The following is a 25,475-nucleotide window of genomic DNA, read 5'->3' as shown; positions in this document are numbered from 1 at the left end:
GGCTCAGATCGTGATTGCAGGGTCCTGGGATAGAGTCTAGCTTCGGGGTCCCTTCAGGGAGCCTGCTTCTCCCTCTGTCTGTATCTCTGTCTGTGTGTGTCTCCCATGAAAGAAAGAAAGAAAGAAAGAAAGAAAGAAAGAAAGAAAGAAAGAAAGAAAGAAAGAAAAAGAAACTGAGTCCTCAACAGGAGAGCGATTTTGCACACAATGGCAGGACATGGGGAAAATGCTGGTCTCCTGACTTTAAACCAGCATCACATCCAAGTAGCCTGCTATTCGGACACCCGCGGGCATTACAGCTTTTTAAAAAATACATGCGATGCTATTATCTACTTGAATATCATTCATACATCTTCACTAATATTTCTAGGTAAGAGCCACAGGCTTAACATACACGCAAACTTCAAAGAAGTTTACTTTTAAAAAGCACAAGTCAGGAATTCCCCCCTTTTCTCCCTCGTGAGATATTGGTTCTACCTGGATGGGGAAAGGCCCCAGGACCTCGGTCTCCTTGTCTGCAAAATGCCATTCCCGGTTTTGGCAATCGCTAGAACCACTTTCAATTCAGAGTCCAGGATTCTTTTTTTTTTTTTTTTTTTTTTTAGAGTCCAGGATTCTAATTGTAAACCAGACTCCTGGTTTCATTTGGGCAAGTGCAGAGTTGCAAATCACCCAATTTTCAACAATTCCACAATGAGTGAACAGTACAGGGTGCTGGAGAGGAATTTTAATCAAATGATTCATGAGGAGGTGCCTGCCTTCCATTTCTTCCTGAGGCGGGGAAACATGCAGATTTTTAAAAAGGCACTGTCATGTGAAATACAGCTTAAGTCACATATTTCAAACCCTAATCCCATTAATAAAAAATTTGCAGCCAGGTCGCTGGAATCAATACCCTCATACGCTTCCGCCTTTTGTTCTTCAAGTATTTTCAGGAATAAAAACTTCAGCATTATGCCCGCCGGAGAATGTAACTGTCTCTGGAGGGAGAAGCACACGCACGCAGGGATTGCGAGTCCAGACCTTGAACCTCTATCCGTTCTTAGACCGGCTGCCTCCACTGTACCAACAATCGTGACTCACACCTCTTAAAAGGACAGCAACAGCAAACACTTGTCATCTTTAAACTGACTTGGGGGCTGCCTGGGGGGCTCAGCTGATCAAGCATCTGGTTCTTGATGTCGGCTCAGGTCATGATCTCAGGGTCAGGGGATCGAGCCCCGCTGAGTGCAGAGCCTGCCTGGGAATCTCTCTCCCCGCCCCCAACCCTATGCATGGTCATGAACTCTCTCTCTCTCTTTCTCAAATAAATAAATAAATCTTTACACTGAATTGGAATTAGAAACATTAAAAAAAAAAAAAAAAGAAACGTTTAGCTAATTAGCCATGAGGACACCAGCAGGGGGAACAAGCCAAACATTCGGTGAGCTGGGACAAAGCGGTTCTGGGGAGTCACAGAGCCCAATGGGCTGGGTGTCAGGATCAGGGCTTCAGTATGGTTACCTATTTGAAACGTGACGTTATTTGAACGGCCTGTTCAGTCTTTACGCTATTTTTTTTAAAGGAATTAAGTTCTTTTTTTTTAATTTTTATTTATTTATGATAGTCACACAGAGAGAGAGAGAGAGAGGCAGAGACATAGGCAGAGGGAGAAGCAGGCTCCTTGCACCGGGAGCCCGATGTGGGATTCGATCCTGGGTCTCCAGGATCACGCCCCGGGCCAAAGGTAGGCGCTAAACCGCTGCGCCACCCAGGGATCCCTGTCCTTACGCTATTTAATTAGCGGTGGCCAGTTTATGTATATGTGTCTGGGCTTTCCCGGATCTGTAACTGCAGCCCTCAGTGTCCCCAGCATGACCCTGGGTGGGGGTGCTGGAAGCTTCTCCAAGCCAGTGTGCTTTGCAGAACAGGTCAGAGAAGGGGGCCCTGATAGAAGAAGGGGACCCCCCCCACCTTAGGCAGAACAGGGACAAGTGGATGAAGGTGAAGGGCCCAGACATCACCCCAGCCTGTGTCATAAGCAGCTGTCTACTTAAGACCGGCCAGTTATGTCTGGACACCGTGAGCATCAGTCATCAGGAGGAAGGACAAGGAGGGCGGGGGGCACCCCTGGCACAGGGCAGGCAAGGGCAAGTCTCAGAAGTGGGTCAGCCTGAGATGATCTCACACCCTGGGCAGCCCAGAGCCTGAGAGTCTCTGAGTTGATTTTCATCACAAAACCTCTGCTTTATTCATGGCCAAACAGCAACCCACCCGGGAGCAGGGCCACCTTTGCAAGACAAGGGCAGGAAAGCTCAGAGGAAGGAGGAGGGGACCCCACACCTGACAGCAACCAGAGGGGCTGCTGGTGGGCCGGGAGATGACACTGCCAGTCATATGTCCCCGCTGCCAGCCTCTCCATGGAAACCGGAGGAGAGGAGTACAGATACAGATGGGAGCACCGGCTAATTAGAGCCTTTCAAGCACCACAGAGGCAGAGCTAGGGGGATGCAGGGTCGGCTGGAAACCCCCTTCCAGGAGGGGTACCTTAGCGGGACCCCAAACACCAGCCCCATGCTCAGCACTGCCAGGGAGAGACACAGCAGTCCTCTGCATAGAGATCTAAAGAAGGAGGCCTCCCAGCCCCTCAGACACCCCTGGGTCCCCCTGAGGCTGTGCCTTGTGGACGGGCCACCACCCCACAGCCAGGGCAGCCCTTTCCACACTTGCACGCACAGCTCCCCTTGCGGCTGGCCCCTGGGCCTCAGTGCTCCAAAACCTCTCCAGGCCGGTGGGGTGCAGGCCAGGTTCTCTTCCTTCTCCATGAAAGAGGACATAGCTCACTGTCCCATGTGAGCTGGGCAGTACCAGGGCCGGACTACGGAAGTGACGAAGTTCCAGCAGCCACCACATCCTTAACACATGCTGATCCTCAGGGAGGAAGGCAGCGTTCCGGGAAACTGGAACCGCCACCAGTCAGCCACGATTAGATTTTCCCATTTGCAGAGAGAGCCAAGTCCCATTTAAAGGGAGCATCTTATTTCTTGAAGGGGGCATCTCAAAGAAACGTCCCAAAGGACCAATGTGTGGGACTTTGTCCCCAAAGCAAATAAATATTCCAACACACTGAAGGACAGGAACATCATGTTAACACATGGGCTGGGGACGGGGAAGCGATACGATGGAGCCTGGGAGCTGACGCTGTGTCTGCAGGCTGGGCTGGCCCCTGGCACCCTCCAAGAACCCACTAAGATGCTAAGAAAAAGGGGAAGGCGAGCCTCATCTTTTCTGCTTTTGATTCCAAGATTACCCCCTGCAAAGAACCTTTATTGCAGAAACCCCATTTCTCTACAACGGTTCCAGAATTTTTCAGAACAAGTATGAGAAAGAAAGCTAAGTTGCAATCACTAGATTCCTTCTCCCTCTTCCCAAGTGTGTGTGTGTGCGTGCGCGTGCATGTGTGCATGCATCTGCGCATCTGGTTGTCCAAGTAGCATTATTCTAGCTTTCCCTAAGTTACAAATTATTTTCTTCAGTATTACTTCATTAAATCCTACAGGCGAGATTATTATCCCCATGAGACGAACACTGAGGCTTGAAATCACAGAACTTGCCAAAAATGAACCAGCTTGGAGGAGTGGGGCCTGGGGACAGAGGATGGAATCCAAACCCCAAGCCTGAGCTCCTGCACTCTCCACATGGGGTGGACCCATCTTTCCCAGGCGACAGAGCTTGTCCTGGGCAGCCGCAAGGAGGACAACAACGATGTGTGTTTAAAATTACTTTCACTGTTAAATGCCCGGGAACCTCAGACATATTCTTGATGTTATAATCAAATAGCTTCTTAATATTAATTTGTGATGATTCCTGCAAAGAAATCCCTAGGAAACCTAAAATATGCCATACATTTGAGCACGTTTTCTCTCTTCGTGCATCAGAATCCTCCCAGAGTTTTAATTTGGCTCATGGTGTAAACAATTCCTCATTTTCATCCAGAATGTGCCGCATGTTGCTATGTTTTCGGGAAGGAGAAAAATCATCTTAATTTATGTAAAGAGAATTCCTAAAGATATGTATAATAGAGTCCATGAGGCGTAAACACCAAATGTGTAAATATCACAGAATTATCTCAGCACATATTGTCTCAGAAATGGAAACAAATCCCTGGGCTGCAAACAGTCACTCAGGAGAACCTTGAGTTTTGTTATTTTGCTCTGAACGTGCACGTGCGGGATGCTGGGAGGCAGGATTCGGAGAACATCCCCCGACATCCCCCCACCACCCCCGCCCGGGCTTTCTCCATCAAGCGCTCATCCAGGTGCGGCTGGGAAGGGCCGCGGCAGGTGGAATCAGGGTTACCGATCAGCTCACATCAACCCGGGGTGAGCATCGCGGATCAGGGAGTGGGCCCAGGTCCCACGAGTGAGAGAGACACGGTGGGGGGGGCGGGGACACCCCAGCAGGAGAGGGACCCCCTAGGTGCCGGCCTGATGCTAGTGGACGGGAGCCAGGAGCCACGGAGGGGGGCTGCCTTGACCCGAGGGCCACCCGACCGACGGCCTGCGTGGGAACGCGCACCCCACCAGCTGGCCTTGGGAGCCCCACATCCGGAGCCCCCGCCAAGGAGCCCGGCCCTGCCGACACCCTGATTTCGTCCCCTGAGCATCTAACGGAGAACCAGCAAGACGCACACAGCAGCTGTGCTGGGCCCTGACCTCCGGAACTGGGGGTCTACGCTGCTAAACGTTTGCTAACTTGTCACAGCAGCAGCGGGAACCTGATACGGTGGAGAGGGAGAGTGGCCCTGAGCACACGCGTGTGCAAATGAGCAAAGGCGCCTTCTCCACCCTGCTTTCTCTGTAGGCTAGGAGAAAAAAAGAGTAGAAGGGACACCCATGAGGCCTACATGAGGTCACAGGACTCCAAATGGACTCCCCGAGGTGCTTCTGCTTTTATAACCGTTCCCATCTTTGCACCCACGGAGATCCTCGTTTGCACGAGGGACTGCACACAGCTAGGAGGTAAGGAGTTTTTTTCTATCTCTTACTCCCAGAACCATAAGCACTTAACATTCATTTGCATATGCTAAATGTGCCAAATATAAAATTTAGGGCATCAATTTATCACAAGTGCTCATTCTAAAGCAATAATTAACACATGGCAGCGTTCCTCACCACGGCATGTTTTCATGTATGCGCCCAACATGAATTTTCAACGTATACGTTGCATTTACTTTTCTTGTTCAGTTTCTTTTTTCTTTCCTTTTTTTTTTTTAAAAGATTTAATTTATTTATTTGAGAGAGAGAAAGAGTACGAGCAGGAGGAGGGGCGGAGGGAGAGGGAGAAGCAGACTCTCCACTGAGCAGGGAGCCCGACGATGTGGGGCTTGATCCCGGGGCCCAGGATCACCACCTGAGCTGAAGGCAGACCCTTAACTGACTGAGCCACCCAGGCGCCCCTTCTCTTTTCTCTCTGATGGAGAAAAAGAGAATCCTCAGTCAGATTAATCATGTATTAATCATCATTACTATATTAATTATCAGATTAAAATAAAATAAAATAACATTTCTGGGCCTTATATTCTTTAATAGAAGAAGCACAAAAGGGCAGCCCGGGTGGCTCAGCGGTTTAGCGCTACCTTCAGCCCAGGGCCTGATCCTGGAGACCCGGGATCGAGTCTCACATCGGGCTCCCTGCATGGAGCCTGCTTCTCCCTCTGCCTGTGTCTCTGCCTCTCTCTCTCTGTGTCTCTCATGACTAAATAAATAAAAATAAATGTTAAAAAGAAAAAAAAGAAGAAGCACAAAATAAAACTCCTGTGCTGGTGATAACTAAGCTGATGATTTCTAAAAATATTAGCCACTGAAGACTGTATTGAGCCTTGTGTCACAGATTTGGTTATGACTAAGTCACAATTTAGTTATCCACTTAAAAGAGTCCACAAGACAAGTAAAAAATATCTCAACCAGAGAAAAAGCATTTTTGCTGAGACGTGAGCTCCACTGAGGAGCTGTGTTGGAAACACCAAAAATCGTTAATTCGCAGTGTTGCAGAGACAACTGCACACTCACGCTGCTTTAAGAAAAGAGCTCCTAATGCAAAAGCTGGAATGGGACCATTTTCTTGGAATATATTGGTTCACATTTTTCCTGCAAATTAAGATTCCTTCCATTTGAGTAAAGAATCGAAGAGGGCCAAAGAATTTCATAAATAAAAACAGAAGAAATGCCTTACTGCTCACTGAAGAGGAGGGGAGGCATAAGGAATCCCGCCCACACTTGAGGGTGATGTTTTGAAATCCCATTTTATGTACACCGCACAGAAAGAATGATGGGGTAGCAATATATTCTATCACGGGCAAGCTGCTACCTTGGAAATGGTGTGTGACAGACTTTGAACAAGGACATGTGCCACAAGAAAATGCAAAAATGTAAAGAATAAAACATATTTTAAGGATAGTGTGTCTCTCAAGGGCTCTTAACCCTTTTGGTGACATGGCTCCCTTGGGCCATCGAGTGAAGGTTACTCACAGAATAATACTTTCAGTGACCTCAAAATATATAGGTGGAACAACATTTAATTTTTAAAATGGACAAAAGAGGGACACCTGAGTGGCTCAGCGGTTGAGCGCCTCCCTTTGACTCAAGGCGTGGCCCCGGATTCCCAGGATCGAGTTCCACATCGGGCTCTTTGCATGGAGGCTGCTTCTCCCTCTGCCTGTGTCTCTGCCTCTCTCCCTCTCTGTGGGTCTCTCATGAATAAATAAATAAAATCTTTAAAATAAAATGGACAAAAGATTTAAGCAGACACTACCAAAGATGGGCATTGAGCAAGTAAGCACAGGAAAAGACGCTCAACACCCTTAGTCATTAAGGATATGCGAATTAAAACTGCAGTAAGATCCTATTACTCACCTATACCAAAGGCAAAAATCAAAAAAGGAAAAAAAAAAAAAGGGAAAAGACTGACAATACCAAATGCTGGTGAGTGTACAGAGCAACGGGAACATTCACACTCTGCTGGTGGGAAAGCAAAGGGTTGCCCACTATGGAAAGCAGCTTGGAAGGTTCTTATCAAAATAAACATACATGACATGCCATCCAGCAACCCCATCCTTACTCTTCCAAGTGAGTTGAAAACCTAGGTTCATACCGAAGCTTCTATGCACATGTTACAGCCATTTTATTCATATGTGCCCCAAACTGGAACCCACCCACACGCCCCACACCTGGGGAAAGATGAAACACACGGTGGGCCTTCCGTACAATGGAACACCACTCAGTAAAATGGGAGGAACTGGTGATCCACACCACACAAGAGTGATTCTGAAATCCATAAGCTACGTGAAAGAAGCCAGACTCACTAGGCTACATATTGTAGAGAGTCCAGGTATATCACGTTCTGGCCAAGACAAAACCAGAGGGAAGGAAAGACTATGGTGGCTGGGAGGTGGGGCTGGGCTTGGAGGGTCCCACTGTATAGGTACAAGGTGTATAAGACTGGAAGGTGATTATATGGAAATGAAGGGGTAAATGTTCTTGCTGTCTAAATTTACAGACCCTCTGAATTTTATCCACAAACTCTCATGAGACCCCAGGCTAAGACTTCCAGAGCCCAGATCATGATACTCAGGAACGGGATGGAAAAGAGTGTCTTGTGGCCAAACCGGCTGGCGTTCCCCATACCTTCTCTAGGGGTGCCCGCTGCCAGCCACGGCTCCCCACCCATCTGGCCACGCCTGGCAGGAAACCCTCGGGCACACTTGTCTCAGGGAACCTTTTGAAAAGGTCACACAGGACTTGCAGGTTCTCAGGGGCAGCGACCTTGTGACCTTTGTGTCCCTAGCACCTGGGCCTAGAGACTTGATCAACCCCTGTATTTGTTAGACAAATAAAATACCTATCTTTGCTGATTTCTAAAAAAGGACATCAACTTTGCCTATGTGCCATACAACTCATACTTCCAAGTAATTTACTTAAAATACTTTATTGCATTAATACTAAGGATTTATACAATAATTTAAATGTAGAAAGGGATTTATAGCTTTATTATTTACCCAGCATACATCGTGGAAGAAATTAACCTGAAAAATTACAGTTGACAGAACCTAATTACATGAGCCACCACGGAAGCCAAAGGAACTCCTAATTTTATTTTACAACGTGTATTAAACTCCCTCCCCCGGCCTAGAACGGCTTAGTGTGGTAACTTGAAGTGTATATACCAATGCAAGGTTTAATTTTGCTTTTAAGATTAAGCAGTACATGTGTAATTTAAAACTGATCTGAAACAGCAAACAATGTCATTGGGCTTCCAATTAATGAGGTTTTGACAACTGCAAACAAATTGGATGCATAAATCCATTCACAACAATCGCTGTATTTAACAAACATGCCACTTTGCAGGGCTATTCCGCTAATTTTCGTTTCCCAGGGTGAAAGCTGATTTGTGCTGACCTTGACCTCTCACACAGCGCTCAGTGCTTGGTTCCGCTATAAAAGTTGGGCTAAAAGCAGGACGATATGAAACTGAACGCTACGATTGTTCTCTGATGAGACATGACGAGTGCGGCCCTTATCTACCAAACACTGTGTTTTCCGAAATGTTCTTTCCAAGGGAGACACACATTTCCAGCACACACCTCCAAGTCTGCACCCAGGACAGGATGTTTACTATTTCTCCCCTTTAATCAGGCTGCCTCGCAGATGGATTGGGGATCAGACAAGCATGCTAATCGAACCCAGCACAGCAAATCTGTCACACGCCCAGAAGAAATGGTTCTCGGTGCACAGAAAAAGACCATTAAAAACGTGGAAAAAAAAAAAAAGAAAGAAATAAAGAAAGAAAGAAATGGATTGGCACCGGGCAAACTTCCCACAGAAGGACGGATGGAATCGATAACGAAGCAGCGATCATGTGCGCATTTAAAAACAGTTAAAGAAAGGCCGTATCTGCACTAAGTTTTCTCCTCTTTCCTTCCTGCTCAGAAAATCCAAGCTCTAAGGAAACACACACAGAGGTCTGTCGATAAGGACAAACGCAATTTACTGAAAGAGGGAGCAGGCCAGGAAGTGGGTGCACTCAAGACACCCGGATTAACAAAACAAGAGCAATCAGAGGACGGTCTCTTTGTTAAATTAAGAGAATTGCAAAGTTTGTTCAGATGCTTTGTATGAGAGGTTGGAAAACTGAAAAAAACAACAAATCTCCCGAAATAAATCTTCTCTGAAGTTCTGTTTTAGCCATAAATCTAAAGTTTACCACTAATGCAACCTTATGAATCTTGAGGGGAAAAAAAGCAATTCAGGATTACTGTATGTAGGAAACCAATACTCTCTAATAGTTTTTGTAGACTGCATCAATTTTCTCAGCTAAAAAAATGATGCTGCCTTCTGTGTTTTATGGCTAAATATAATAAACTATGGAAAAAGCCACAGCACCTTTAAAGAATAATGTTAATACAATAATAATAAATATACAATAAAAAAATAAATAAATATACAATAAAATGCACCAGGTAAGCAGAAATTACTGTTCTCTCTTAACAGAAAAATTAAAATCAGGAAAGTGACTCACTTTATGCCCCACCACGGGATCAGAGTCATCTGTAATCTGGTATAAATGACGAAGATACCTCACTCAAAAATGTTACTTACTGTATTTTCTTTAACCTTATATTTTATGCCAAGATGTGAGCATCTGGGAATCATGGTCTGGAGGGACAGGAAGAGGCACATATAAGCTACCGGGACTCCCAGGCTGCAACCCCTCCAAGCTGTTCCTCCTCAGTGAGACCTAGTGTCCAGGTCCAGCGACGACACACGCCCCACTTGGCATCTGGAGTCCCAGCCCGGCCGCTTTCTCGTTATATGGCCTTGAACAACTCATTTCACTCGTCCAAGTCTCAGTTTTACCAATCATAAAAATGGGCTGACACTGCACACACAAGCAACCCCTAGACTGAAGACGATTCAGACCCACCAAGTGAACCCACAACCTTCTCCTGTGCCCTCTCAGACGGGAGCACCTTGCCACAATGGGTCTAGTAATTAAAGGAATATGTTCCTTAGTAACACAGCCCCTGAAAATATCAACCAGTACTTCATTTATATCATTTATATCAACCAATGACCCCTCTAGGTTCTAGCTCTAGAGAAGAAAGCAGCCGAATTAGCCTCATTGAGATATTAATGCCGTCCAGGTCTACAGTGAGCACCCCCCACACCCCTCGAGAGGTGTAAGAGAACCTACCGCGACGGAGACCACTCCACTCCACTGGCCTGTCACCGGCAAAAAGCGACGAGACCCAGGCATGCATCTGACACATAGAGGCACCTGAACGGCAACCATCATCAGGCACTCTCTGTCATCTGTTAGATTTTGAGAGCACCTGCCCCACCGGTCTCCCCGCCTGCTTCCAGTTCCTCCTCTGCTGCTTCTCCGTGCTCCCCAGGCCATCGGGACTGTTCCGGATGCGCAGAACCTGTCACCAGCTTGGAGCAGCGAGTCAGGTCTCCGTCTGGCTCACCACGCCCACCCCGTCCAGGCTCCTGCCCAGCTGTCACCTCGGGGCCTCGCTCCCTCATCCAGGAAGCGTGAAAGCAACCCGAGGAAATGGAACAAGATATTTCTCCCGTAATGTGAAAGCCTCTTGCGGAGGAAAAAAATTAATGTTAAAGGTGACTCTTCCAAATGGGACTCCCCAGGTCTTAACAGCAAAAAAACAAAAACAAGAACAAAAACAAAACAAAACCAAAAAAAAGCCTGTATCTTCACTCATGCAAATGTTCCAGGTCTTACTTCTTAAATTGGCTTTTTAAACAGTCTTGCAGGTAAGATAAAATAAATAAATACAAGCTCTTTAAAAATTTTAATAGCCCCATACTTCCTTCCAGACAATCATCAATTACAGTGGAGAAAGAAAAAAACCCTCAGTGTTTTGATTTTTTTTTTTTCCCACACAGCATGAGCGATTGCAAGTGGTTATCTATAAACCTGAAACATTTCCTCACTCTTGAGCAAAAGAGGATGCCTAAGTGCTGGATACTCTGCCTTGAGAAAACCCAATATACAGAGTCTTGATCTTCAACAATAAAAAGGTTAAGAAGTGATTATTTGTTCTCTAAAAGGATTAGCTGCTTTGGGGAAGGATTATCTGCGAGACTTCTAAAAGGTATTAAGCTTAGCCAGTGTAGATAAACCACAATTCGAATCAACGTAACTTTTCAGGAATGTATGAATGTTGTAATTCGGGGTGCATTTTTTTTATTCGGGGTGCATTTGAGACCAAAAATAACCCTGGAGCTCAGTACAAGGCAGGAAGGGGGGACGTCTGCTGTCCGGGGGCTGCCCTCAGCGTCGACACTCTCTTCCTGCCTCCTGGCATCGTCTTCTGTGTGCCACCAGGAGCCCACCTGCAGGCCCCGCCCTCCACGTACCTGTAGCCAAACCGTGGCAGGGAGGTGCGACGGGCTCCACCAATCAATCCTACCCAAGACTCTGACTCTTCAGGGTGAACACACCCAGGGATGTTTCGGAAGTGTTGGCGGAAGCCACCGTCGTGAGAGGCCGGTGCCAGACATGCCCAGCAGCATCGGTGCCACGGACCACAGGCCACATCCTTACCCGAAGCTTCCTGTGGCTGGGCCTTAACTGTGGTTCAGGGCCTCCCGGGCTCCTGTCCCTCTTCTGAGCCTTGGTCTCCAGACTTCCGGTTGATTCTCAGAACGATCCAGGAACCTTCTGTCCAGTTCTTTTTCTCATTAAGTTAACCAGAGTTAACCAGAGCTGGTGTCCAGCTAAAAGCCACGACTCGCCAACCCAGGATAACAAACAGCGAGGTTCCCCAGCACCCTGTCCTCTTTGGAAAGGGCTCCTCATTCCTCCCTGCACGGACAGGACCAAGCCGTGCGACCAAGAGGGCGCTGCAGGGAAGACGGCGTGACTCCTGAGCCGAGGTCCTCAAAGACGTCGTGGTTTCCGCCTGGCTTTCCCTGGGATCGCTGTCTCTGGGGGAAGCCAGCTGCCGGGGCATGAGGATGCTCGGACAGCGCTACGCGTGGATTCACGCAGGGAGAAACTGAGGCCTCCTGCCCTCCAGCCAACCTCGGCCTGCCAGGCACGGCAGCGGGTCCTCGAGCCCTCAGGTGTGCTGGCTGCGGCCAGGTGGGATGGGGCCAACCTGCCAGCTCTGTTCTGGAGCGCAGAAAACCGCGTCAGCGTAGTCCAGGGAGCCTCCTCTGAGCCTGGGACTGCGCGTCTCCAAGAATCCCAGGGACTCCTCCGGATGCCTCTGCGCAACCTGGAGATGGTGCCATGGGTGGGGTTTTCTGTTTATTCATCACAACAGCTACTTTGTAGCAAGCTCGGCTACAGTTGCAGCAACGCTCCTTAAAACTTCTAGATTTAAACATTTTGTATTACCCAGAGTTTTGAGGAAAGATGAAAGGAGCCAGTTACGTGGGTCCGGGCCACTTTTCCCACCGTCTGTAACCCAAGGGGACCCTACTGAACATTAGCCCAGGTGGTTAATCTTGCAGTTCTTATCGCTTGGGTTCTTAAATATGCCGCAAGCACAGCGAGCGGAGGTGGGCAGAGGGCATCAGCGACTGCAGCCTGACGGCCACGCCCTGCTGACAAATCACGCCTGAACTTGTGGCTGAAGACGTGCCGTCCACCTCCACTGGCCTTTCTGCCGAGGAAAGCCATGCCTGTGCCCCTATAACTCAGCCCCATTTACACACCAACTCTTTCTCAATCGAAACCCTTCGCGGTCTGTTCTCACATCTTCCTGTCATTTGTCGGGCACCCAGTTTCCCAGAGACACCTTCTGCTCGCCCCGGGCTTTCTGGGGCTTAATGTGATTTCCAAGCAACTTGATACAGTATTTAAACGCCCCCCCCCCCGCCCGCCCCCCGCCGCCCAACGTGCCGCTGGTGCGGTGGAGGCAGCGCCGCATTCCCACGGAGCTCCCCGGGCCCGCTCTGCTCCTTGTGGGGGCCCCGCCTCCGCCCCCCAGAAATCGGGTTGCAGGAAAGGGGCGCCAGGGCGGAAGGCGCAGCTCGCAGAGGCCGGCTCCCGTCCCCAGATTCAGCCAGCGGCTGCAGAGACACCCAGACGTGACGTGCGTGTGCTTCGGGCACACATTAAAGAGACTGGGGGCTACGTTGAGGGGGCTTTTCGAAAGCAGAAAGTCTCTACAGAGCCCTTCCAACCGATTCAAAATGATTTTCAATCAGAAGGGAACAGGCTGAGAATCGTCCCACCGTGCGGCTCCCCGCAGACTCGGAGCACCCGCCCTGGGTGCTGGGGTCGGGGCTCCCCGACGGACCCCCCGAGGCAGGGCCCAGGCCCGCGAAGGCCGCTCCCTGGACGCCTCACGTGATGAGGCAATTGGCTCGCCCCCTGAGACCGGGCAGCAGCACTGGCTATTTCTTGGACTAGCTCCGGATTACTCATTTCCAAAGAATGGCATGCCAGCCGCTCTGAGGGTGAAGTGCCAGCTCTCAAGGCCTCCGGCCTGCGCAGGAGCACGGGGTGGGAGAGCCGCCAGGGGCACGAGGCGGCCGCAGCTGCCGGCAGAGCCACGGCCTGGGCCACGGGGGCCGGGTCTGGGGTCGCGCCGGTTGCCCCATCAACGCCGGGGTCCCCAGCGGAGGTGAAGGGGGGCGATGGGGAGTCTGGGGTTTCTGGAAGCAGAAGCCCCAGCGGTGAGGCTGTGAATGGGGAACCCAGAGAGGGGAGTGGGACTGGGAAGGAGGAAGGGGAGCCAGGGAGGGGGCAGGGAGGGGACAGGGAGGGGGCAGGGAGGGGACAGGGAGGGGGCAGGGAGGGGGCAGGGAGGGGGCAGGCCCGACCACAGCCCCACAGCCGCTCCGGGGGACGCTGCTGCCCGTCGCCCTTGGCCGTGGTCTCCTCCGTACGCTGAAGTCAGGAGCAGACAGGAAGGCGCGCGAGTCTACGAGACGGGGGAGCCCGTTAGGAGAAGGCCTGACAAAGGGCCCCACGCTCACGCTTCATCCTGTGCCACTCGCAGTCCTGAGGGCAGCCTCGCGCTCACGAGCACCGGCGTGGCCGGGGGCCCTGGATGAGCACGCCCCGATCGGGATCTGCACAGAAAGGAGCAGCGGGCAGGTCCCAGCAGGAAAGGCCTCCTCGGTCCCCCGCAGATGACCCGGGGACCGCATGGCCACCTGCCACGAGGCCCCGGGCCCGCTCACCACCCCCGGGCCCCACGGCGAGCCCCAGCTGGGCACTGCCAGCCGTCCAGGGGAGTCCCAGAGACAGACGGACTCACAGACACGGAAGCCCAGGCCCCAGGTAAAGGATGCAGAGCCGGGCCTGCGGACGTCATCGCCCACAGCCGGCAGGTCTTGCATCCTGTATCTGCTGAACAACTGAACGACAGATGGGGACCGTGTACGTGAGGCCAGCCGCCCCCAGGCCGGGCGCCGCTGGAAATGCCCACGGCAGCTCTATTTGGTCTAGGCCCCGTCTGCCCCAAGCTGTCCTCCTCTTAAAATCAACCCTTTGGGTGCACCTGGGGGGCTCCGTCGGTGAAGCGTCTGCCTTCGGCTCAGGTCATGATCTCAGGGTCCTGGGATCGAGTCCCACGCCGGGCTCTCTGCTCAGTGGGGAGTCTGCTCCTCCCTCTGCCTTGCATACCCCCCCATACACACACTCTACTCTTGCATGTGCTCTCTCTCTCATAAATAAATAAATAAATAAATAAATAAATAAATAAATAAATAAATAAATAAAATCTTTAAATGAAAATAAAAGCAACTTTGAACTGGCTCTCATGAAGTCATTAACACCAGGTCATCTGACAACGTTCCACTAGGACAGAAGGGGCCAGAAAAGGAGCGTGCAGGGGAGCAGAGCACACAGAAGACTGTCCAGGACAGAAGTCTCTCATTGAGACACTCAGATGCTCCCTTCCTGATGGCCTCACTTGGGTCCTGAGAGCTGTCAGCACCAGCCAGGGTGTTGGTTGGCCCTGCGAGGCATCAATCCCTCCCTCCTGCTGCCCCCGTGGCGGAAGGTCCTGACCTCATTCCTGGGCCCCTGTGGAAGCCCCAATGTTCTCCAGCTTGGCATCGGGATTCCCAGGGGGCTTTGTAAAACACGCAGCTCCCCAACCTCACTGCACGCACACATGGTGCTCTGGGGCCTTCCCCGTGCCTCTGATGCAGGGCCTGCCAGAGGGAGCACCTGGGAGCCTTTCCCGGCCCCTCTCTGCACTCCCAGCTCATCCCTATCCATCCTGCACATCATCTTCTCCCTCCTCAGAGCTCTCCATGGCCTCCCCCAGCCCCGGGTTGGAGCCTGGGCCCTGCTAGACAGAGACCCTTCCCAGGCAGGCCATGCTCCCATCACTGTGCTCCCTCAGTGAAGCTGGGGTCCACCTCCCCACAGGCCCCATGTGCCCCTCACATCTTCCCCCCTTGGTCCTTCTGTGGGTTTAGTCCTCGCCTTGCCCTGCCCCCACTTGGGGGGGGGGGTGCCTGCATTTCCTCTTTTCCAGAGCAAGCCCAGTGCTACTCCGACCTCACACGCTGCTGTATGCAGAGTGCGCTCACATATGAAAGTACTCGGAACAGGCCTGACCGGGCAAGTGTCCCATCAATACAACGGTTTCTAGGATTATCACAGCTGTTGCTTTATTTACTGCCATAGCCACCCCCCACCAAAGAGAAGGGAGGACTGACCGCTCCACTATGTATGGGTTTCATGTGTCCACAGTCTTGGTGGTTCTCAGGTCTGAATTTTTTAAATGACATTAGGTCACAGAAAAGGGGTCAGGGATGTTCATGCTGTCTGCACAGATCGGGGGGGGGGGGGCCTGCTACATGCAGTGTGCGGTGTTCACAGAGTCTCCCAAGACCGGCACCCCAGGCTCGGCCCCAGCAGGCCTGAGGCTGCTCTATGTGCCAAGATGTCAAGCCTCAAAAGAAGGCATGATCTCCTCAAAACCCTTACAGATCACCGCCATACAGAAAACAACAACAGCAGCATCCATTACAAAGGCAAATAACCAGAATCGACGTCATCGATTCCTGCCTGGCACCGACCATCCATTCAGGATATGCTTTTCAATATAACAAATAATAAATCATTTGCTAGACAAAAGCATGCTACAGATAAGACACACACATGCGACGGCCTTCTAACGTACCCCGAGAAGCAATGTGCCAGACAAGCCACACCCCAAATAGGCCTGTTGTGACACAGGCCAAGGAAGCAAGAGACGGATGCACAGCAGTGAGCTAATCACAGCTCACCTTCGGGGCCCGCTCAGGGTTAGATAAGGTGGGCTTTCGTCTCCCGGAACCTGACGAGGGGCCTCCATGTCCTGAGACCCCGGACAGTGTGTCAGACAGGGCAGGAAGGATGAAGGGGTCAGGGAGGTCAAGAAAAGAGGCGCCCCGGGTCAGGACAGGGGGGCCTGGAGCAGAGAGTGTGACCTTGGGCAGGCCTCAGGCCCCTCATCACAGCTGGCAACGTGCTCAGACTCTACACTGGGACGTCCCAGTGTTTGCCAAGCCTCAGAGATGCCATCTAAGATGAAAAGGGAGAACTGGCTTTGGTTTCTGGCAAACTGAAAGGCTTGTACAGAAAACATATTTTTGGTTATCTAAAAACACACGAGCAAGGCTATTAAGAAATAGCTAGAAATGAGTAAAACCCTATTCTTTTTTATTTGATGATAATAAATGTAAGGGGTGGCCCTTGGGTGTGCAATGAGTTCAGTCTCCTGAGCACAAGTGTACAGCTGAACTGCCAAGTCTTGGGTCGGTCCCAGGAACCGTTCTGGGGTCCAGCCCGATATGTGTACAATGAAGGGAGAAAAGGAATTTTTAATGCAACAGACATGCCATGATCTCTGACCACCGTGACTTTTGAGAATGTTTGACAAGCCAGGGAGCCCTCTGTAAAATTTCCTTCCTCCAGAAAGGAACACAGAACTGGTGATTCCCAGTTGGTCCAGGTCACTGGGGTTTGGACCAAAGGTTCTTTCGTGCTCACTGAGAAATCAGCGAAGGCACCCAACCAGGGTCAGAACTCCTCACGGGGGCAGCCTCGGGTCCCTCAGGCTAGAACTGGTGACTTTCCTCCCACTCTGCTGGGATGTTGAGCAGACTGGGATGCCCTACCACAAGACAGCTCCCCCCAACCCCCAGGCACAGTCTGCCTCTGGGACATTTCCTTTCCCCTGACCCCCAGAGCACCATTTTCCACCCCTTTTTTAAAAATTTTTATTTATTTATGATAGTCACACACACAGAGAGAGAGAGAGAGGCAGAGAAACAGGCAGAGGGAGAAGCAGGCTCCATGCACCAGGAGCCCGATGTGGGATTCGATCCCGGGTCTCCAGGATCACGCCCTGGGCCAAAGGCAGGCGCTAAACTGCTGCGCCACCCAGGGATCCCTTCCACCCCTTTAGTAACTGTCATTGCTTCATATGGATTCTCTCCATAAGAGGAAATATAGAACAGGTTGCCCCAAGCTAGACTGAGGTCTATAAGGCAAGAGTCCTGGTTGCCAGAGAGAGAGCTCGGGGTGACTCCCAGTTTGAACCTGTCAGAGGCCAACGGTGGCCAACCACACGGAGCTTCATGAGCCCATTCTTATCCCACTCCCTATGAGCTGGCTCTTCCGATGACAACAGCCACAATTAAATGACTTACTCCATGTTACCATATTAGGAATACTGTCCAATGTGCACAGAGGTGCACTGTAATCAGAGTTTTTAATAAGAAGAAATTAGGATGATTAGCATAGTGAGGCACGCACATTATCTCAGCCACTTTGAAGAGACCCTAGCAGAGACAACTGCCCATGTCCAAGGAGTCCATTTGGGTCCCCTAGGGCAGCTCAAACTCAACCCATGATCTGAGCTCATCATCATCTCTCAAGATGTGTCTGGTCCAGATGCATGCAGTATCCTCAGCTGAGAAGTATGGGGCTGCGGTCAGGCAAGTCTTTCTTGAAACTGTAAAACCCAACCCAACCCAAACCAAAAAAACCTGTGTGCACACATGCGTTTTTCTACAGAATGAATCTATAGTTTTCCTCAGAATCTCAAAGGCAGCCATGATTCCAAATAGGTTAGGAACTACGGGTCCAGGGGCGCCTGGGAGGCTCAGTCAGTTAAGCATCTGCCTTCCGCACAGGTCATGATCCCGGAGTCCTGGGATCGAGCCCTGCATCGAGCTCCCTGCTCAGCGGGGAGTCTGCTTCTCCCCCTGCCTCTCACCCTGCTCATGCTTTCTCTCTTGTTCACTCTGTCTCTTAAAAAAATAAATAAATAAATAAATAAATAAATAAATAAATAAATAAATAAAATCTTAAAAAAAAAAAAAAAAACTACCTGTCCATCAAGCAGACCCACACTCCTCAAGGGCTTACAAGTGTTTGCAGATTCCCAGATTTTCCAGCCTTCCTCTGGTCTCGTCCCCTCCATCCCTGGGCTCTGGCCCCACCCAGACCCCTGCTGCTCCCCAGACAGGACATGATACTTCTCACTGCTGGGCAAGCACACGGGAGCTCCTCTGTCTTGAATGGTCTAGCCCTGTTGGCTGCCAAGAAAATATCCTCGAAAACCAAGCCTGTTCTACCTGGCGAAGCCCCTCCAGGACCTCCTCCGCAAGCCCACCTCTGCGGCCGGCATCACGTTTCACACACCCTGGAAGTGGCGAGTGCCACCTCCCACGGACGTGGAACCCTCACAGGATAGGCACTAAGACTCTTTTTTTTAATGACTTCACTACTAACCACGGAGCGTGTACACGGCAGGGACCCAATTCATGTTTAACATTTCCAACCACCCCGTCTCGATCTTCTAGATGACCTCACGGAGTCTTGTAAATACTCCACACATTTGATGAAGACCAAGAAATATCCTTTGAAAGAATATTGTTGGCTGGCTCAGAGCGGACCCAGCTTGGCACGATGTGGCACAAAATTATTACATTTCTGGCTCTTGCATTCTTCTATGACACTGGGCCAAAACCAGGACTTTGCTCAAAGGAATCTAAATGGGCAGATTGATAACATCTCCAATAGATGCCTGAACTTTAGCTGATGTTTGCAACATTCGCAGAAAGTAATTTATTGAATTACTGATGCACTTAATAAAGTGCTGCCAGAGGCTTGGGAGACACAATGCTGAGTCAGCCTCACTTCAAAATTAAGGCCGGGGCTGGGTTCCTGTTTCAAAGTATTTTTACGTCCACTACTTAAACATTCAGCTGTTTATGAAACCAAGGACACTCCCAGAGCCAGAGAAACCACATCCTGAAAAAAGAAAGGAAAAAAAAAAAAAGCGCTAATTATAAGGATTAATGATCCTCGTAACAATGCAGGTTTGGGGATGACCTGAGCGAATGTGGCAGCAAAGGCCAGTTTCTGTTTGGTTAGCAAACGTCATGGTGCAGCCAAGATCACACGTGGGCTTATCTTTACCTGTTCAAGAAGCTGGAAAATTCTAATCTCTTTGGAAGAGCTTTCACCTGTTTTCTAGTCATTAATGCAGGTGCCCTGAGGCAACATTCTGGTAGCCCAGATAGGGTGGCTGTAGCTGCTTGAATGGAATAAAGAGACACAAATGTTCTGGCTTTTTGTGCGTTCACGGCGATTTTGCCCTGTTATTGTGGGAGCGCTTCTGCTTCAGAGACTCAGAGTGTTTGGCTCTGAATGTTGGCTCCCCGTGCCGACGTCACCAAGAAGGCCACCCCTGTGCCCTCTGATACTGTCCCCGGCCACACCCTGGCCTGTAGCTCTTGACCACATGTGTCCAGCGTCCCCAGCTCCCATCTGAGCTGAAAGGGAATCGGGAGGCAGATGACAAATACTAGAAGAAAAGAACCTCAGGGATCCCTGGGTGGCGCAGCGGTTTGGCACCTGCCTTTGGCCCTGGGCGCGATCCTGGAGACCCGGGATCGAATCCCACGTCGGGCTCCCGGTGCATGGACCCTGCTTCTCCCTCTGCCTGTGTCTCTGCCCCTCTCTCTCTCTCTCTCTCTGTGACTATCATAAATAAATAAAAATTAAAAAAAAAAGAACCTCAGTATCTGAGTCTCTCTGTGTCTCTCCCTCCATGTCTCTGTGTCTCTACCTCTATCTATGTGTCTCTGTCTCTGCGTCTCTCTTTGTCTCTCTGAATCTCTGTCTTTATCTCTACTTCTCTGTGTGTCTCTTTGTCTCTTGGTATTTTTATCTCTTTATCTCTATCTCTGCCTGTGTCTCTGTCTCTGTGCATCTCTCTTTGTGTCTCTGTGTCTCTGCTTCTGTCTCTCTCCTCTCTTACTTTCTCTTCTATATGCACAACAGTGGAGAAGTGCATTGTAGACAGGAAAGCTCTGGAAAGAGACACAAACATCTGTAGGAACAGCTCTGCTAAATACCGACCTTTTAGCTTAATTCTCCAGCACCTGTTTCTGGAATCTAGAAAGTGAGCCGGAGCATTCTGTAGGGAGGATCTACTTTTGTCTCCGTAGGGGAACATGGATTCTCCAAAGATCCATCCCTTTTTTTTTTTTTAGATTTTATTTATTTATTCCTGAGAGACACAGATAAGCAGAGAGAGAAGCAGGCTCCATGCAGGGAGCCGGATGTGGGACTTGATCCCGGACCCCAGGATCACACCCTGAGCTGAAGGCAGACGCTTAACCACTGAGCCACCCAGGCGTCCCAAGACCCATCCCATCTTAACCTCCCACTGAGCCACCCAGGCGTCCCAAGACCCATCCCATCTTAACCTCAAAGAGAGCCCTGCCTTTCATCAAAAGTGTGTTTTGTAACCCACTCGGGCCCTCTACTCATCTGCCTCCTTCAACTCTTCACCCCAAGCCCCCGGGGGGAGTCAGCACCAGAGCTCAAACGTGAGCCCACTCTGAAGACACAGCCCTTCCCACGGAGGGATTTCCACCTGTGCCACATCTCAAACAGCAAAATAAAAGCTTTAGCCCATGACCAGAATCCAGACGAGCAGACTGGGTGAGGTGGGGTGGGCCGCAGGCCATCGGGCCCGTGGGTGTCCACCTCTGAGGGTGGCCTTTTGAACTGGAGAAGAAAGGAAGACCAGAGCGCCCGCAGTTTAACGAGGAACCTGCCAGGACAGGAGCTTCTACTTGCCCGGGCTCCACGCCAGCAGTGGGCCCCCACCCTCCAAGGACACCCTGGGGTGCTGGCGAAGGAGTCAGGGCCAAGTCTGCCGCAAGCCAGCCGACAGGCCCACAAAAGGCCCACTACAGAGACACAGCCCGAGAAATGCAAAGTCCTTTTGGAGTGAGAAACAAAATTAAAAGGCTTCCAACAAAGGTCACTTAGAATAATACATTGTAATCCAGCAGCGATGTGAGAGGACATTCTGAAATCCTGGTTGAGGAGAAAAATGGAACTAATTTGCACCCTAGCGCAAAAATCGGTGACTAACGTTCAGCTGGAAACGTCCAAATAGATTTACGGACATTAATAACCAAAAATTATGTCTGCATTTATAGAATGAAAATTAAGTGACTTGCCCTGAGGACAAAGCAAATGTGGCAGAGGAGAAAGGAGAGCCCGGACCGTGCCAATCCAAAGGCCGGCCACCCAGAGACGCCCGGGCGCACAGCAGGTCACTGACCATTTGGCAAGCTCTCGCCTGCGCTCCCCACACGTGACCTCAATCCAGCCACACGACAGCCCTGTCTGGGCAGTGTCACTGTCGCCATTGGATAGACAAGAAATCACACTGGGAAAAGGTCAGCCACTTGTCCAAAGCTTCAGTGTCAAGAGTCCCAATGTGACCCCATGCCCTGTGCTCCAAAGTCTGTGCTCCGAGCCTGGGACTGGAGCCCCTAGCACTGAAAAGCTCTGTTGGTTAGATTTGTTGCCGGTACTCAAAGTAAAATCCTCACTGGGCGAGCCCTCTGCAAGCAGCATCCTCCACTCCCACCCTCCAATGTCTACACTTCACGTGCAAGGGCTGGATGCCCCGTGAGTCCCAGCACCACACAGGTGTCCCTCTGTCCCCAGAGAGGACCGTGCAGCCACTCACGTGCCTCAGGAGCCCCCTGAACACTGAACACTCATTCCAGGATGAGCCCACCTGCTGGACCAAACCCAGTGGTGCCACAACCCCAGCCTGGGGTCTAGACAACTTTTCATTTCTTTTAGTATTTTATTTATTTATTTATTCATGAGAGACAGAGAGAGAGGCAGAGACACAGGCAGAGGGAGAAGCAGGCTCCATGCAGGGAGCCCAATGCAGGACTCGATCCCAGGACCCCAGGGTCACACCCTGAGCCGAAGGCAGACGCTCAACCACTGAGCCACCCAGGCGCCCCTACACAACTTTTCCTATCATTTCTTCATTCTTCACCCAAGAAATACTGACATCAAAATACCTGTCCAAAAAACACTTCAGGTTTTTGGCATATAGTCAAACATCATTTTTTTTTTCTCCTCACCTCCTGGTGGAGTTTATATTTGATTCTGGACAAAAGAAAACTTTCTCACCTTCTTGGTTATCTCATACAAGATACACTAATGGGCTGTATTAATTGGAAAGTCTTGTTTTATATTGGAAGGGTATTTTTTAAATTTATTTTTTATTGGTGTTCAATTTTCCAACATATAGAATAACACCCAGTGCTCGTCCCATCAAGTGCCCCCCTCAGTGCCCGTCACCCAGTCACCCCCACCCCCTGCCCACCTCCCTTTCTACCACCCCTAGTTCGTTTCCCAGAATTAGGAGACTCTCATGTTCTGTCTCCGTGGAAGGGTATTTTAAAATAAACATCCTTTAAAAATATTTATTTGGTTCCTATTTCAATGGGAATCAATATAAAAGTTGTTTGCCTGAAACACAGTGTTAAAATTTTTCTATTTCGTAAGCATAATCAGCCCTTTTGAAGTATTCGTGCAGTTAAAAGAAAGGCAAGAATGCCCACATTTCTGGCTCCGAGCCGGGTGCTGTCCCAGTTCAAAGAGGCTGTGAACCACATCAAAACTCCCGGAGCAGAACACCTGGATGGGGCGGACCCTGACAAGTGACATTTGGGGAACAGCAGCCAGACCAAGAGAAGAAAAGGAAGCTGGCCTGGTAATCCCCAAACTAGGGATCTTGCCGACAGCATCCAGCAGAAGCCCCCCACACTGTGCACCCATGTCTGCTAGAGGATTCGTAAAATTCGGTGAAACCCCTATTAGCTCAGATGTCACTGATCCAAAACCCCAACCAGCTAGAAGATTACCCAGCACTCTGCTTTGAGGAAAAAAATGCAGGTGACAAAATAATGAGAAACTAACCATCTAAAACAGATTTTTGGTATGTCCCGGGCCAGTATTTGACATAAAAGCGTGCTAAACGTGCCCATGAGCCACATCTGACTTTAGGTAGACCTGGTACCCAGGGCACAGAGAGAGAGATGTGGCCAGAAGGGGTGAGCTGAGAACGGGAGGCAGCCCCAGCAGAGGGACTGAGTCCTAGAGAGTCAGCAGCACTGCGAGCCCCAGGCGTGGAGAGGGTGAGGTTGGCCAATGTGCTGGAGCTACGAGGGGCTCAGGGGTGGCCCAGTGCCACACGTCCCTCTGTGCAGGTAAGAAATGCTCAGCTGTGCATGTTTCGGGGGTCCACAGCCCCATAGCTGGCATGCTCTATCCCATCTAGGAGCTGTTCTTTCGACCCCAGATCTATGCACCCGGTTCTAGCCCACACTGCTCCTTGGTTCTGGTTTACCTCACTTTTGTGTTGTCTCACCCACAGACTGGTCTAATCCAGCCCCCGAGCATAGGGGAATGTGCATAAAAAATTGCATGTCTGCCTCACAGACCGCTCTAACACTGCAGAGTCAACGGTGGGTGTTCCAGAATGGACTTGATCTTGGAGCCCAGGTAGGTGGTGGCACTATGAGATTAAAATACTTAATCACACAAAATTTACATAATCATTCACACGATCATGCAAAAAATAAAGTTAGCCAGCGTGTCACACCTTATTGGCTTGACCTAGCACTTTGGATGGCAGGCAAAACGTATCCACTAATATGAGTTCTGACTTCGTTCATTTAATTTATTCGTTCAAATTTCACTGGATCCTCATGGATGCAGTCCACAACTTTAGGTGTTTTAGGAGTTTTAGCCCAGCACAATTTACTGAGTGCCAGTCATCTGCCTGTACTGTATATATACCACCTGTCACTCTCAAAATAGCCACGGGAGGTAGAGATGATCACTCCCATTCTACAGAGGAGAACACGGAGGGATCAGTTTCGAATAGCTCAGCCGAGGTTAGCACCAGAGCCAGGATTTATGTAAATCCATACCTCCACTCGAAGTCCAAACTCTCAGAGACCCACCTTCTACTCTAGGAGAGAGAAACTATTCGAAAAGCCAAGAGTCTGCTAAGTGCTCTAGGACAGGTGCAGTTAACCTTCTATGGAACTAAAGGGGAAAAGGGAAGGGGGATTTCCTTAGGTAGAGGGGTCAGGAAGGCTTAGAGGAGCCCAAGGCATTTGAAGTGGGCTGTGAGGTATAAATAGGAGTTTCTAAGATGGAGAAAAGGGAGGGGGAAGGCTCAGGAGGCGCTACCTCCAAGGATGTGGAAAGCGTGGGGGCACCTCCAGGGAGTAGTGAGCATTGGTTCCCTAGGACAGAGCCCGCCTAAAGAACTGGAGATGCTCCTGAAACACACAGGTTCTCTCTTAGTGATAATGAAGTATTAGGAAGGCCCGTCTTTATCCTGATGGATACATCTGTTCCTATTTTGATAGCAGAAGCTCTCTAAGTATCACTCTAGTAAAGGAATGGGGTCGGGGGTAGCTTCCATGCTGTTCCCTCACTGCTCCCAAACCTGCCTCCTAGAGGTCATCTGGAGTGTCTCTGGTCCAGCGCAGTCATTTCAGCACACGTGTTAAGCATCACCAGAAGAAGTGGCAACGTAAGCCCTAGAGGGACCTCTCTCACCTCTCCACCATCCAGTCCAATCTACTGCGACACAAGTGTGTGGCTGCCCATCAACCACAACTGACATCCGCTAAAAGGACACAAATTCATCTGCCTCAGAGGATGAGCTCCTCAAATACTTCCTCGTTTGTCCACCTGCCCAATGACACTTACGACGCACTCACTGCCAGGTGCTTGGCTGGACGTTAAGGATACAATATTGTCCTCAGGGAAACTAGAACCCAGCCTGTCCTTCTACAGCAGTGGGAGGTTGGTGTGATCAGATGGCTAAGGTGGGAAAACAGTGGGAAAGTGCTGGGCTGGTGGGGCTGGGGGCGCTGGGAGGCTCACAAGTTTGACCTTAGGAACTGTTGAGCTAAGGCACTGGATATTCCAGGAGAAACGTCAAGAGGGGCCGTGTGGGTGTGAGACTTGCTGGAGAGTGGTCTGGATCGGAAACTCATCTGACCTCCAAGGAGGGAGTTTTGATAAAAGGGGGTATGGGGACCAGGATGATGGCAGTGGACGCGGAGCCAAGTGGACCACTGGAGGCGGAGTGTGAA

At 50.3% G+C, this 25,475-nt stretch overlaps 1 protein-coding gene and 1 long non-coding RNA gene across 5 annotated transcripts in view; one reads left to right on the top strand and one right to left on the bottom strand.

The window, feature by feature from the left end:
• PTPRE (protein tyrosine phosphatase receptor type E) overlaps positions 1-25,475 on the bottom strand; it is a 158,541-nt gene that overhangs the window by 131,106 nt on the left and 1,960 nt on the right. Inside the window, exon 1 of one of the 4 annotated variants that reach the window (XM_025467638.3) lies at positions 11,418-12,232. The exons of 1 other annotated variant lie outside the window; for it this stretch is intronic. Coding sequence is in view for 2 of the 3 variants with exons in the window: in XM_025467637.3 (XP_025323422.3) it covers positions 10,231-10,437 (207 nt within the window). In the remaining variant the exon portion in view is untranslated. Of the gene's footprint in view, positions 1-10,230; positions 10,469-11,417; positions 12,233-25,475 lie in introns of those variants that run through there. 2 more of the 4 variants (XM_025467637.3, XM_025467636.3) reach the window with 2 other exon arrangements.
• On the top strand, positions 4,238-11,486 carry LOC112672504 (uncharacterized). The gene is made up of 3 exons (XR_003144320.3): positions 4,238-4,361; positions 4,843-5,000; positions 9,669-11,486. It is a non-coding gene; the product is annotated as an uncharacterized LOC112672504 (long non-coding RNA).

Source organism: Canis lupus, chromosome 28 (genome assembly GCF_003254725.2).
Source record: "Canis lupus dingo isolate Sandy chromosome 28, ASM325472v2, whole genome shotgun sequence".
Taxonomy (NCBI): Eukaryota; Metazoa; Chordata; class Mammalia; order Carnivora; family Canidae; genus Canis; species Canis lupus.
Note: the sequence above shows the minus strand (reverse complement) of the source record. Positions and strands in the feature narration are given on the sequence as shown.